Raw genomic sequence first — 16,408 nt, forward strand, 5'->3', positions numbered from 1 at the left:
TCTTTGTTATGGGTCCACGTGATGAGAAAATGTTTCAGCATCTTGACTGTGTCAGTGTCAATATCCTGGTTGCAATATTGTACTATATATAGGTTTGCAAGATGTCATTACCAGGGAGAAATGGGTAAAGGGTACACAGGATCTCTCTCTCTCTCTCTCTGTTATTTTTTTACAACTATATGTGAATCTACAATTACCTCAAAATAAAAGGTTTAATTAAAAAAAAAAAAGAGAGATTCCAACCAAAATGAATGGAGACTTCACACATTGTCCAAATGCATTCTTTTTATTTGAGAAGGACGATCTCAAGGCAGTGCCCTTTGGAAAAGGCATCTCTCATCATCACGTACATCGAGATCAACCATTACTCTCGGCAAAGTACAAAAATACACGCATCAGTGACTTCCATACAATAAATACATAATCATGCATCCCACAATAAAAGGCACAGAAACCTGGTCACTTAGTAGTCATAAAAATTACTAGCTACATTAACAAAGCCACCCAAATTATCAGTATAAGGAACTGTAACAATATATTCCAAAGGTGAAAACACATAAAACATCTTTAAAATAGTATGCAATAAATATCTCAATTGTATATATTTTAAAAATTATGCCATTGTAAACAGCATGTAAACAAACAAAACTCACGTTTTCTTACCATTATTAAAAGTCATTAGAGCTAAAGTTATAACCTCTGCTCTGTCAGGTATATTTCACTGGCAAGTGTACTAAGCAGTTTAAAGTTTCACTCTTTTCTGCAGCAAACAGAGCCCACTGTGTAATAAATAGATAGGATCTCCATCTTTCAGATACAAGTTTCAAAACAGACTACCAAAATGTAGTAAATTCTTATCTATAAATAATATGGCAAAGGCTAGATCCCAACTATCTTCTGCAATGCAAGGGACAAAAGGAACAATATTTGTTAGGTTTTCAACATGATGATAAATAGGAGGCAAATCATGACTGATTATCTTTTTAAAAAATATTTATTTATTTATGTGGTTGTGACAGGTGTTAGTTGCAGCACGCGGGCTCCTTAGTTGTGGCATGTGAACTCTTAGTTGCAGCATGCATGTGGGATCTAGTTCTCTGACCAGGGATGGAACCTGGGCCCCCTGCATTGGGAGCTCGGAGTCTTAACCACTGTGCCACCAGGGAAGTCCCAGGACTGATTATCTTTATTGAAAGGTAGAATGAATATGCTGAATATGACGGTCAAGTGTCCAGCCTTCTGAGCCTCTTTTTTTTTGTGGTCCTTTTACAACATCGAACAAAGAGTAAAGCTCTGTCAAACTAAGAATTTCCTTTTGCTAGAGAACATAGAAATGGTTGATACTTTATACTGATGGAAAACGGTGACTTCCAAATATGCCTATCAATATGTAAATGTACATACAAGTAAGGTTTTTTCCATACTTATTGACAATAGTTTTTTCCTTCTCATAAAGGAACCCAATTCCTAACCATCAATAAATATTCAGAGAAGTTAATTTTTTATAACTCACATATTTTTGTTCTGTTTCATCTATATATCAGTGCATTGCGGCACAAAAATACCAGTAGTAGATTTACTATATGCTTAGATAAGTATGCTACCTGTTAAATATTATTACTCCCTACTCCCCATTAAAAATAACTGAGGTGGAAACGTCAACCAATAACTTCAAGTGGAGCCTTTGAAATATACCAGAAAGCACTATTTCCCTCTACTGTGGGTTCCCAATGTATACTTCATATATTTTGGTGTGTGTGTCATTAATCAGCGTATATGCCTTCCTAAAATGGACTTAAAATTGAACTTGTTTCCTACAAACTCATTAGTCACTTGGATCACACATAGCACCTATGGTTGTGGAAATGGGGTTCTATAGGATTGATGAAAGATGTACTTGACAAGTGATGGTCAAAAATTATTTGTGGTTGACCTGAAAATACAAAAACTGTGGACATAAAAATGGGATTACTTATTTATGACACAGAATTTAGTTAGTTTTTTGGGTGGAAAGTGACCACTTCCCTGAAAAAATCTGAGAAATAATACTTGATTTAAAAACATGTCCTCCCAATTTCTTAAACTGTAGAAGAATAATCATGAAAACGAACTTGAACTCTATCAGACAAGAGCTATGTCTTTTTTTCTTTGTATCCCCAGCGTTAATCAAGTGTCAAGTGTAGAGCAGGTAGAAAAATATCTATTAAGTGAGTGAAGTAAGAGGCCATTTAATTTACTTACATGCAAATTTTGGATTTATCTAATTTTTAAAATTATTGACTTTAAAGGGCTGTTTTTTTTTAGGGGGGGGGGCCATGCCAGGTGGCATGCAGGATCTTAGTTCCCTGACCAGGGATCGAACCCGTGCCCCTTACAGTGGAAGCGCAGAGTCCTAACCACTGGACTGCCAGGGAATTCCGATAAAGGGCTTTTTATGTTAACCTTTATCATAATTTGGAGACATGGCAGAAAGCCTTTATAGAATCACAAAAGAAAAAACAGACCCTTAGGTAATAGTTTTTAGTCTTTATGTTCTATATGGGGTGATAACAGTGGCAAACAAGCCTTCTTATATTTGCATAATAAAAATGAAATAATCATTAACTATAGATGACCTGAAATTGCACAAATTCAGTCTCTATCTCTGGTTGAAAACTATTTTTCAGAAAATTATACCTTCATTACCTCTTTAAAAATTCTTTCTCAAGTCTCATTATTTTGTGTAGGTAATTAGTGTATGTATTTATGTAGATTGTATACACTGAATATCTGCCAAAGAGAGATCATCTTTAGGGCATATTTATGGATTATGACTAAGAAGGAGTTGGCAGTTATGTGAAAATTTTCTAAGCTTCAATTTTAGAAACAAGAATTCAGATTTGGTAAATATTTCTCATGAATAGCTAACAAATGATTATCTTTCACAAAGCAACTGCTCTTCCCTGCTGTTTCTCTTCTGTTGGTTCTCCCAGAGTCTATGTGTGCTTCTGAATACACATCCCACTCATATGGACTCTCAGAGAAGTCTAAGTATCCATTTGTGAAAGTATAAAAACACAAAGAAGTTTGGGCGCTATATTACCTTCGTTCACTCAATATTTATTAAAGTCCTATTATGTGCTAGCTAGGCACTGAGACTACAGAGAGAAATCCAGTAGTGGGCAAGCAGATATATATATATTGAATTACTGAAATGTGATATACATATTGAATTATTGAAATGCGATGTTATTTTAATAGAAGAAGTTTCAAGAGACTGTGGAGCATGGGTGAAATACTTAACCTGCCTGGGAAGTCAGGTAGAGTGTCATAGAAGGTAAAATTTGAACTGAGTCTTGAATGAGTTGATCTACAGCACGTGATTATGCCAAAGCACTGAACTGTGAGAAGTTCCAAACTCCTGGGTTACAAAAGGTCTCTAGAGGAAATGGTGGGTGACGATGCTAAAAATGGTGGGAAGAGGCAAGGTCATAGAGACCCTTATCCATCACGCTGAGGAGTTAGGCTGCCACGCTGTAAAGGAGGGAGAGCCTAGTTAAGAATTTTTAGCAGAGGCATGACAAAACAAATCTGTGTTTTAAAAAGACCAATCTGTCAACCATGTGGAAGATGGACTAGAGGCAGGGGAGAAGGAAGGTAGGAAAACTGGTCGCTGAAAAACTATGGCAATAGCATAGAAGAGGGGCTTCCCTGGTGGTGCAATGGTTAAGAATCCGCCTGCCAATGCAGGGGACATGGGTTCGAGCCCTGGTCCCGAAAGATCCCACATGCGGTGGAGCAACTAAGCCCGTGCGCCACAACTACTGAGCCTGCGCTCTAGAGCCCGCAAGCCACAACTACTGAAGCCCGCGTGCCGCAACTACTGAGCCTGCATACTGCAACTACTGAAGCCCGTGTGCCACAACTACTGAGCCTGCATGCTGCAACTACTGAAGCCCGCACGCCTAGAGTCCATGCTCCACAATAAGAGAAGCCACCGCAATGAGAGGCCCGCGCACTGCAATGAAGAGTAGCCCCTGCTCGCCATGACTAGAGAAAACCCGCACACAGCAAAGAAGACTCAACGCAGCCAAAAATAAATAAAATAAATAAATTAAAAAAAAATTAAAAGCATAGGAGAGAAAAATGGTAAAGGTTTGTACTGATAAAAGTCTGAACCAAGGCATTAGCACCTTGCTTTACTGCAACTAATTAGAAATACAACATAAAACGTCAATTCAATTTTTGAGATGGACAGAAAATAAAATATGCAACTGTATAAATACTAAAAAAACACTTTGATATAGAAAAGGCTTTGGCTTATACAATTCCAAAGCAAGATTAAGTTAAGCCTGTGTTTTGTTCCACATTTTAGCTTATGAGTGTCTTGGCAGAAAAACATAATCACATAACGTTGCTATGAGAACTGTCACCTCTCAAAAGCTTTCTGAAAGCTTTTCAAGTAAAAGGAGGCAAGGAAACAAAAGAACTGCTCAAGTTTGCAATTCTTTCATGCTCATCATTATGTATATTTAAAAATTGCTGCACAATGGAAATCTGTAAACAGGGTAGGTTCTAATTAAAATGATAATTAATTTTAATTATACTAAGGTCAACTGTATATCAGGTCACTGTGGGAAGCAAATTCCCAGAAAAATAATTTTTTCCCATCACTGTACCAAATCATTCTGGAATCATCATTTAGAGATCTGTTATTATGAAAACTAAGTTGTGCCATTAAGACGGATCAAAATACATGCAAATGAGCTCTGATTCAGTCTTTTCCCTTATGTCATGCAGCCTACACCCTCTTAAAATTCCAGCATTTTTAGGGGAGGGGGATGCAGCAGGAGCTCCAATGTCGTAAATAAATACCAGATTTAGCAAGGAAATCTTCAAGTCAAGGATCAGACAGTGACTGAATTCAAATGTCAGGGAAAAATAAAGTCAATATTCATTTACCCTTATCTATATTTAATAATTTTAACTAGGTTGTTCTAATTTTTTCCCCTTAATTGTTCTTAGATTTCCATTATGGTAATAATTAAGACAATCTCTAGCTTAGTTTCTTTACAGGAAGTTTTGAAGGTACTTTGCATGAGAGAGTACCATTCCTTAGCCAAAGAAGGTAGTGATGCATGCTTCAGATCAAACAGCAAGGAAACTATTTAGAATTCACTTAGTATAGAAAGTAAGTGACGTCACAGAGTAAAACAAGGTAAGGGAGTCCGGTATTCCTTTTTTAAAAACGCTGATTTAAAGAGACATTTTCCTCTTTGGGGAGTTAATCTAAGAAAAGATGTGAAAGTCTTAGCTAATATATATTTATAAAACTGTTGTCTGGGGTGAGTGTAAAAAAAATTAGTCTAAATTTCTGAAGATTTTAGAAGTGAGTTTTTAGCCTATACTAAAATGAATAATATGAACCTGTAGTACACAGATGAACATACCCATAACCTTCTCTGGTGCTGATAGTACTAATGTAACTTCACTTATTTTTAAAATGAACAGAAAGGGATATTAATTTGGACTTTTAATTTTCATGTGATAGGATAAAGTCTGGGAAGCTTTTCCATACATCTAAAACGACAGTGGGAAAGAAGTAGTAAATTTAAGTATGATTCACACTTACCTAGTTCCTTTTGTAAAAGAAAAATTAACAAGAACTTATAATTGATAATATTGTGTGCCATTTCTAATTAGGGAAACCAAGGCACCAAAACATCTAGCTCGTAGAAAGGACACAGTGAGCCAGTGCCAAAGTCAGTTGAGGAACCCCATAAACCTAAACCATATTCCCATCTCCAGAATCACAGAATTTAGCTATTCATAATATTGTAAATTTGAATCCTTTTTTATTGTTTCAAATGAAAGAAAAATCCATCCTTGCTAACAAATTTCAAGGCTCTAAGCCTTGAAAGGTTCATGAAAATCAATCTCTTTACTCTGTATGGTCTGGTCTGACCTACATTTACCAGAGTTCTTCTTTGGGAAGTTGCTAAGCCCTTCTGACTAGTTCTCCCTACATCACTTACTAAGTTGAGAAAATACAGACATTTGCCTCATGTAATAAACACAAATGATCAGGTTATCCAAACTACCTGCTTAATTGACTTACAAATTTCAACAGTAGAATGGGTTCCCTAAACTCACTGGTTATTTTGAAAAGATACAGATACAAACCCAGACTTCACCAGTGTGACATTTTTTTGTTTTTTGTGGTTTTGTGCCCACCATACATCTCACACGTTTTGCATTTTTATAATATAAACTGAAAGATACCTATGTTCAAACTCTTGATTTCCAAAACTTTCACAAATTACCAAGCTCCTTTTTCCTTTAATTTCCATATAATGTTTCTCATATATTTTCTTTTTTCCTGCCTTCAATAATTGCTTGTGCAACAATAAAATTAATATAAAACTCTATGTCTTTTAAATTCTAGTAAATTAATTCTTAATCTTCTCCTATAGTTCTTAAATAGTTCACAATTCATGTACTGCTTACACTGTAAAACAATAAAACAGTTGAATTTAGGGTTTATTAAAATGATTTCTTTGGTATATGACACAGCCTCATGGTAAATCAGAACAGTTAATTTTCTTCCTTGAAAACATGATTTTATTCTGTGTGGTATGTTGTGCTATTATGTTTCACATTTTTAGTTTTTTAAAAGTTGAATAGAGAATATTTTAAAACAGAAATAATTCAAAACTCAATTAAAATCCCATTGACTTAATTGACAGAAACAGACAAACCATTATCCCTCATAGGTCCTCTGACTAAAGCAGCCCAGAGTCAAATGCAAACCTGTTAAAAATATACACCCTGAAACCTAGAGCTGGCGGTATGTGAAATTTGGAGGGTTCAAGATTTTTAATGTTCATTCAAATGTCATATTGGCAGTATAAATCACTGAGATCTCTTTTAAAACAAAAATTGAAAATTTACTACAGAAAAGCAGTCCTGACTTGAAGATAAAATATATATTGGCAAAATATAGCATGATGAAATCCCTTGGTTACAGTAAATACTTAATATTGGTGATTTCATTCTTGGCTTTATGCCTTTTTCCATATTTATTTTAAACATGAAAAATTTTTTTTTTTTTAACAGACTCCCTATTACTTTTCAGCTATCTATGATGGTAAAGAATCAGATTTTTACACGGAAAAAAATTGGGCATCTGTTTGACAGAAATGAGTACTTCAAGTACGTAAGTAAATCATTAACAGAGCTGTTACACTCTAAGCAACAGCAGTAACAAAGAAAAGATCTAGAATATGCATTTTGTGTGAAGATTAAATTTCACGACATAATAAATAAATGCACTGATTTATACAACTTGTAAAAACCTTCTACTGATGAGTATGAGTAATACTGTCTATTACTGACTTTGCTGATATCAGCATTGCCTCGCATAGAGAGTCAAAGGTAAAATACTTGCCCCCAAAGCCACAAAATATACAAAGCTGGTTTGTTATTAAATACTTTGTCTGCCAGAAGTCCTACAAACTAAAATACATCTCGGCAGTTTGAATCACCAGCGTGACCAGTTTTTTGGTATAAAAACATAAGAAAAATTTTAATATGAAAATTAATAAAACCAGTAAAAGGAGAAACCTGTTGTATAAATAGACATTTTAATGTAAAACTGAGACTTTCATTTCACTTAAGAGGAAGAAAAAATTCGATACAACTTACTTGAATATTTGAAAATAATTATATATTTTCCCAGCTCTAGATAAATATATTACTCCAATTTATTAGTCATCTTCAATATACAATATATAACTCACAAAACTGGGAATGTTACAACGCCAAAACCTTTCACAGCGCTAGTTACCAGTTACCAGAACTGTAAGAAATCTTTAGCTACATATCAGCTTAATACTTAGAATATAGAAATAGATATGGCTAAGCAGTGGCAAACAATAGTGCAAACAGTAAGGACAACAAAATATATTTGTTTTCCTTTTTAGCTTGTATATCTAACTGCATTATCCTACTTCAGTGGCATTATCAACTGAGTATGAAACTTACGTTAATCCATTTAGAAAGTAACCCTATGTTCCTTTAGGTTTGATTAACTTGCTCCTGAAATGCAGTTCTATGAAATATCCAGACTATTCATAAATTCCTATACAATGAATAACTTGTAGCTAAAATGAAATACTTTATGTGGAGTTTTTAGAACTTTTAAGTAGTGGCTTGGTTTCTATTTTTCCAACTAAAACTTGGAAGTGCATACAAAATTAAGAGGGAGAGGATATAAATATATGTAAATAGAATCTTAATTACATAAAGGGAATTAACCTGTTCATCTATATTAGTAATATGGGGTTTTTCTTAAACATCGTTACTGAGTTTAAGGCAGCCTCAGTTACTCTGTTAAACTTCTTTTCCTGAAAAGAACAGAAAGAAGTATACAAATAGGTACAGTCCAGCTGTCTTTTATCTCTCCATTCTCTGTCACGATAAACCTTTACAGTTTTTTATTCTAAAAGAGATGTCTCTCAACAAAACTTGGAGGAAATAAAGAGGAAACAATAATAACAATAAAAATTAATGCTTTGTGTATTATAAAAATCAATAATCATTGTCTCTTTAAAGTTTTCCTTGTTTCTTTAGAAGGCAGCCTATTGCAAAGGCAACATATTACCCAACTGACACAGAGATTGCTATACAAGAGTCACTGGGGAGATGCCATAGCAGAGAGAAACAAGCCCCAGGCCCCATGGCACTTGGCGTGGGGCAGTGAGAGCAGAGGCATGGGAGTCAAGCTCTGGAAACCACTTGGGAAGCTATTCCATTGACCAATAATATTGAGGAATCTTCACTTCTTACTCTTTTCAGCTGATTTAAAGAACTGCCACTTATATCGTCAATCTCTAAACCCATTGTTTCATCCTACCTGCATTTGAAAAATGCAAGATAAGTTCATTTTGGAAGGAGGGAGCAGGAGAGAGCCTAGCTGTCAGGGTTGAAAGATGCAATGTTTTTACAGCTTAATGAAAAGCGGTATCTTTAAAGAATTCACATCTATACAACAGAAAAGTCCACTATGTTGTCAACCCAGTGGGAGATAATAGGTAATTTACTTTAGAAATGATGTAGAGATGTTTCCACTCTAGTTTTCTAAGTCATAGTTTTGCATGGGTATTTCCTTCCTCAATTCCTGTTACAAATAACTTCTATGGAGATTAAAGTAGTGGTCTCTTTATTCATTAAAATTAGCTAAAGAATCTCTAGGCAATAATGTTTTGGTCAATTATATCACTGTAAAAAAAAAGTAAAGGCTTACTGACCATATGTCACACTGGGACAGATCTTATTATAGAATTAAATAATTTGTATTTTGAGGGTCAAGAATATACTATTTTTCAGGCACTATTTTAAGGAATTATTAACTCTCTGAAAATCAGGATAAGTTAGCATAATAAGAAAGCCAGATTTTAGTCTAGCAAAACATGCCTTCTTTTAGGGTCTTAATGACACATTCACTTTACTTGTAATCATTTGGGGTCTCTCTCTTTTTTTTTTTTTTGCATGCCTAGTGATTCATTTAATGTGTGTATGCTGCTATGTGCCCTCAAGCGTGAACTATGTCAATAGGATAATCTACTGATAAACGAAAGTGAAAAGTACAGGTTGTTGGAGACCAACCCGGTCTTTACTTATCTCAGTACATATTCTTCTGAAATGTTCCCTGTGACTTAAGTTGTGAACAAATGAGAATGTCACATGAGCAAATGCAGATTGTTAGTGACTTAGACGTGGGGTGAGGAGCTGGAGAGAGGCCAGTTGTGTTGGCCAATCTCCTGTGTGCCACCTTATCTACCAAAATATAACCAAAATATATACTGGGTAGGTAGGGCTCATCTAGAACCTGGATTAGGAATAAGGATTGAGAAGAAAACTCAGCTGGGTGATGAATGAGTTTCAGCTCATTTCTGGGACTAGTTGGAGAAGAGATAGGAAACAGTGGGTTGGACAGCAAGCTACTCTGAGAACCTTCGAAGACCTCAGATCCCTCCTAGCTAGGAGAGAGAAAAACGCATCTAGGCCAGGGCTAATCACCCAACAAATCTTATTAAAAGGAAGATTTTGACTCAACAGGGCTGGAATGGACTGAGATTCTGCATTTCTATAAGCATCCCAGGGATGCTGCCGGTCCATGGACCACATTTTGAGTAGCAATGATGCAGAGCAGTGCTATCCAGGAGAATTTTTGCAGTGATGGAACTATTCAACATCTGTATTGTCTGCTATGGTTATTGAGTGATTGAAATGTTGCTAGTGCAACTGAGCAACTAAATTTCTAATTAAATTAACTTTAAACAGCCACAAGGAACTAGTGGCTACAATGTAGGACAGCACAGATCTTAGACATTCAGGGATCACCTCTTCTCAGCCAGAGCAATATATGTGATGGTCCTCAAATGATCTAATCCATCAATTCATTTAGATTAGTAAGTTTCCTTTTATAAAACGCAAACTGTAAAATCAGTTTCTTTAAATTGTTTTCTTCCTAACACTTGGCTAGATGACCCACAGTGGGTGCCAAGGTGGGGCAAGATAAAAGGAGTCAGTCTGTAGTGGGACAGTTGATGAGGAAAGGGTAGTATGTGGCAGTGAGAATTTGAGCCACCATCTCTATTGGGCACTTGGAGAAATGGGAAGCCAGGAAGTAAGCAAGAAACTCAGAAAGTGAGGTGGAGGGACAGATGGAAGAGAAAAATTGAGTACTCTGAAATTTTATTTAGGCCTGACCCTGTCCCTTTCTTGACAAGTAAGTTGTTCCTCAGGAAAACGAGCAGTGAAGGAAAATGAAAGGAAGTGGATGTTAGCTGTGATTCCCCTCCAGCCCTCCCAAATTATCTACATGCAGGAGAGTCTGGTGGGGAGGAAAGACGGCAATTACAGCTGGCAGTCAGGCCCAGGGTTGACCTTCTCACCTCAGCTTATGCATGGACCAAGGCACAGAGGCCCCACCTGCACTCCCCAGAGCTGGGATCAGGCCACGTGGAGAAGCTCTTCCTATCTTTGTTGTAACCCCATCTACCATGAGAAGCTGATTCCTCTGCGAGGCTGACAGTGGCCTCTGGAGGCTCTGAGGGCACCAGCCTGGCAAACAGGCGTGAGTGATGTCCTTTGGGTCCTACATAGCCATGCACAGACAATGCACACAGTGAAAAATGCTCTTATTTAACCAAAAAGATCAAAATTGTCATTTTAAAGAATTTCCCTCATCCAAAAGCCATTTGCTGGAAAATTCTAGCTAAGGATTCTGCTAACTGAGGTTCAACATATATAAGGGATGTTACTCAAGAGTGAAAAAGCAACATCAAATACAAAATCTAATCATTTACATCTTACTCTTAAATTCTGAACATGTGATAACTAGATAATCTTTCCTATTGGCAAAGGAGAATTTGGGGAGAGTGAAAATCGGTAACGATTTTTGCATTCATTCATTCTTTTCTAGGATTTCTTGCCTCCTTGCCTCCACCTTTCCTTTTTTTTTCTTTTTGTGTACAGGGATCCGTGATCTCAGCAGAGAGTTCTGAGAACCTGGTCTGCCTATTTTGATTTCACAGGGAAGTGCTTGAAAGAGCAGGATACTTTGCACGGTGAGGGACTCCAAAAGGGACTGGAAAGGAAGACCTTTGATTTCATAGGTGCGGATAACATTAAAATTAAGTGAGTAGCTCTTTGCTCTTTTAAGCTACCTGATACAATTCGCTTTGGAAAATTTCCATTTATTCACAACTTAGGTATAATATATAGTCAGACACACTTGGTCAGGAACCCATCAAGTTTCATTTATTTTTAAGATGCCCAAATTTTGTGATTTTTACTAGTAAATACTCAAGTTATAAATAAGGATAAGCATCAAATATTTAAACCCTTTTGATATAATTAAATTATATGTCTGACAATAGCTCATTTTAAATGTTTTCCCATCGATATTTCTCTTTAAGCATCTGGCAAATAAATGTCTAGAAAATATCAATGAGAGTATATTTCAGATTACAGGTACACAAGTGTGAATGTACATATAAATGTATATGTGTATATATGTATATCTTTTGAGCACCTACCTAGAAGGCTACTTTATGAAAATTGTTACCACTAGGTCAGTACCCTGTTTACTTCTCTTATATAGAAGATTTTTAAACATTAGAATTAATTTTTTGGTATATGATGTCTAAAGAAAATTTAGTTAAGGACATTTTTGTGACTTTTTGATATGTATGCCTTTGGCTTTCAAAGATTTTGATCATTGTAATGTTGACTCCTCATGCGCTAGACCAAAGTATAGTTTACAAAAAGGAAAATAATATCTACCTGATAGGATATAAGAATTAAGTGAGATAATAATAAATAATGGAAAGCCCTTAAGAAAAAATTTAAATCTCTTTTGTTGGGAAGTTTGTGTCAGGAGTCCCTTTAGCTAGTGGGTGAGTCTGGGTGACCAATCAGTATACCAATCCCAGTTGAGACGTTGGGGAAATTCCTGGATGTCAACAGTCTGCTATATTATAGATGCAAACAGAGTATTAAATAATTATTTAATTGAAATGAAAAATTTAAAACAGAATGTGGGCATTTTGGTACGGAAAGCTATAATAAGTTTTGTTAGGCAACAGAACATATAATTTTATGAAAATATCCAGAGAATTTCCTGAATGTGCACACCTACTGTTTATGATAGGTTGGTATAAAACTGGCTTGCATAAGATATATATCATTTGTTGATTAGGGCACAGACACATGTTCACAAATTCTTAGATATAGAATATTTATGCAAAATTCCACATCAAAGAACAGAAAAGTGCCTTTAGCCAACCAAAAGGTACTCAGGTAGTAATAAATTAAATTCCATTAAAACTGACATTAAAGCTAAGTGTTACATATTAAATGTGACATGCAAGAAACAGAAAGACAATTCAGGCAGGAACATCGTGCATTAAGATTTGCATTCATTCATAGTATTTGAGGGGTTTTAACCATATTCTTTGACCACTGAGAGCTAGGAATCTGAGGTGATACCAATTCAAAACACCACTTAATTTACATCTTAGTCTTCTAGCCAGTGATTTTAAGTAAGAAGCCAATGCCTCCAATAATGAAACCCAAGAAGTTTCAGCTACATATTGTTATGGGTTGCACGGTAAGAACATTCCATCTGACCAGGTTAAAGGAAAGTAAACATTGTGCAATTCCACCTTTTGGACAATGCAATTGTCTCAGATTCCTCCCACCTTTTTACTGATATGAGCATATTTGAATGTGTCAGGTTTGCACAATAAGAAAATGGCTTTGTGGAATGTATTTTTTTGGCACAAAATATTTTCTAATACCTCAAATCAAAATTTTCACCCATATCAAGCCATAGAGGTGCCTCAGTGGTGCTTACTTATCTAGGCAGAAAACTACAAGAACAGCCAATGGCTCCCAAGGACTTTGTATTAAGTAGCAATTACTTTCCTTCCAAGGAATAGCACCAATATGATTACACCTCAGACTGGGGGTGTGCTCCTTCCAAGCTCTTTAATTCCCTGGAGAATTCGCTTCATATGACCCACTTTCGGTATCCCCAGGTCCTAAAAATAAAAAAAAGGAAAAAAAGGTAGAAAGAAAGAAAAAAGAAAGAGGAAGAAGCTTACCGACAAGAGAAAAACTGAGGATTAAATATTTAACTAGCTAATGACACAGTTAGCATTCAGCTCATTCATTTTAGTTTATGTTCAATGATTTAGGAAGTAAAAGTTAGAAAAGTAAGTTTATAAAACCAAAAAAACTCTGACATTAAAAAATTACCGACCAGTAAAAAAATCACATCTTACACAAACTCTTAAATGTAACATTCTCATAAGTTATACACAAGGGCAATTCTTTAAGAGTCAAAATTACTTCCTCTTTCTTCTTCTTCTTCTTTTTCTGTTTTAAAAAACACAGGTCCTTTTGTGATCTCTGAGAGAAGCGACATGTGACACCAGGGTATCCACAATTAGTCTTAAAACAACTATACATTTCCTTGCTAAAATATTAAACTTACAAGTGAGGCCTGATCCTCAAGGAAGACTCCAGTGCCCATGACCTAAATGTGGAATCCAAATGCATTTGAACTTGCATTTAGAGCCTTTGATTTGAGTGAAATATTTAAATATTCCTTATACTTTGTAATGTGTAAGTATAAACAATTACATAAACATTGGTATCTGTGGGTTGATGCTTTTCCTCAAAACACTTTTGACTCCTTCCCCTCAGAATTCTTGTTTCTTAAAGGACTATCTTCCTAAAAAAGAACCAAGAACCCAATATTTAGTTTTCCGAAATGAATGGTGATTGCAGAGTGTGCAGCACAGAGCAGGAGCTTGGCAAACAAATACTTGTTGCAGTGATAAATGAGACCCATCCAAGATAGCCATAGCATTCGCTTTCTGAAAAACTAAAAGAGATGGTGAAGGCCTCCCTATAGCTTCTTTAAGCGTAATGGGCATAATCAATTTGTGTGAAGTCAAATAACTTCTTCACAAAACAAAGAGTGTGCAATATTTGAAAATTAGGAAAAAGACAACTTTCAAAGCAGCCTAGAGAATATAAGGTACCACAAGATTATTTGTTTGAGAAGATACACACACACACATGCGCGTGCTCTCTCTCTCCCATATACTTTATGATCTCCTTGAATTCTATAGCAGCAATGCTACTGATTATTCTGAATCCTTCTGGAAAATACTCCTTCCACAGCCAGTGCTCTTTTTGAGCTTGAGATAATTTCAGGGTAACATTTTTACAATATTTAACTGACCCTGAAAAATATTTGCTCATATGATACCAGGTCATCCGCAATTTGTCTTAAGGCAACTATACGTTTCCTGAGTGTGTGCTAAAACAGCAAACTTAAAAGCAAGGCCAAACCCTACAGGAAGATAGAAATGTAGATGCATTTACAGAGGCATTTAGATTCTTTGATTTGAGTGGACTATTTCAATATTCTTTATACTTTGTGATAACATAGTTATCTGATTAAGAAATACATTTAATATTAAATATTTTATTTTAGGCCACGTGCACACTGTATTCTCAAGAATAAAAACTTCTTTGAGAGACGCAGACTCTACCCAGAATTAGTATTTTGGTGTCTTGAGATGAATGTTTTCCCTAGAGTTACACTAACTTCTTAGCTATATTTTCTTTAGTTTGAGTTCAATACATTCACATCTTCTAGGAGTTAGGCTGTGATAAAGTTATGCCATGATGTTTGTTATATATTTATTTTTATCATATTCTTTAGTGTTGACTTTTTCTTTCTTTGGATGAATAGCTTTAACTTTGCAGAGGCATGCTTCGTAGATATTGTTATCCTTCTACGCACACATATACAACTTTCCAAATGGAGAAAACAAAAAAACCAACCAAACAAAACCCCTGTGTCTTTACCATTTTCTTTGTTATCCCTCACTTTTTCCTACTGCCTTCTAGGAGGTAAAATGATGCAATCAGTTTATTTGTCTGTTAAAACACGTTAGCAATATTTCCCCTTTCCCACCTTTAGACTGTCACATTGCTATCTCTAGTTGTTTTGATGATAAGGAAGTAACACCTGAGCCAAGATCTGAGCAGGAGTTAGCCAGGTGACGGGTAGGGGGAGAAGCATACCATAGGAGGGTACACCCTTAAGGTGAGAGAGGTCAGTATTTTTAAACAAATGAAATAGAGCCAGGGTGGAAGGGTATAGCCCAGCAAGGGTCAGTATTCCATAGCAGGTTGAATATATAGGCAGAACCTTGTAGGCCTCCCATAGATGCAAGTCTTCATTCTAACTGAAATGGGAAGCCACTAAAAGATTTTAAGCAGAAAAGTGATACACCTGATGTTAAAATGTCACTGTGCAATGTGGGTAATGGATGAGAGAGGGCAAGAGTAGCAATGCGAGGGCCAGTTAGGAAGCTACTGACCTTACACAGGCAAGAGGAAGGACTGTGGAAAGGAGAAAGAGAAATGTATGGAGATTAAAGTCAAACTATGTGATGGGTTTAATGAGTTAGGGGAGAAAGGATAAGGAAGAGGAAGTTGCTAAATATGACCTTGGGTTTCTCTAGCTCACATCCCTGAGTTGCTAAGATGTAGAGTACTGGAGAAGGGGCAGAATGGGAGTAGGACAGGAGAGTAGAAGTTTGGTGTGGACACGTTAAGATTGACATCCTGTGTGATGGCCAAGTAGCAAGTAGAGTTGGTGATGTAATCCTAAAGTTTACAAATGAGGTCACAACCTTGTGAACCACTGATATATTCACAGGCAGTATTCGAAGCAATGGGAATGGACAAGATTACCTAGGGAGTAGGTAACCCTTCACCAACATTAAGAGACTTTCCTCTGAAGGGTCTGCTCGCCCTTACAGCTATAACCACAGAG

At 36.0% G+C, this 16,408-nt stretch overlaps 1 protein-coding gene across 7 annotated transcripts in view; it reads right to left on the reverse strand.

The window, feature by feature from the left end:
* Nucleotides 1-303: 303 nt before the first annotated feature.
* The window catches only part of DGKH (diacylglycerol kinase eta), a 184,609-nt gene continuing 168,504 nt past the window's right edge, over nt 304-16,408 (reverse strand). For 6 of the 7 annotated variants that reach the window (XM_068526468.1, XM_068526469.1, XM_068526467.1 and 3 more), the window contains one exon: nt 12,817-13,589. In XM_068526468.1, coding sequence (XP_068382569.1) covers nt 13,537-13,589 — 53 coding nt within the window. In that variant the 3' untranslated portion in view covers nt 12,817-13,536. Of the gene's footprint in view, nt 3,514-12,816; nt 13,590-16,408 lie in introns of those variants that run through there. The other variant, XM_068526471.1, reaches the window with a different exon arrangement.

The sequence above is a fragment of the Eschrichtius robustus genome, chromosome 18 (assembly GCF_028021215.1).
Source record: "Eschrichtius robustus isolate mEscRob2 chromosome 18, mEscRob2.pri, whole genome shotgun sequence".
Lineage (NCBI taxonomy): Eukaryota > Metazoa > Chordata > Mammalia > Artiodactyla > Eschrichtiidae > Eschrichtius > Eschrichtius robustus.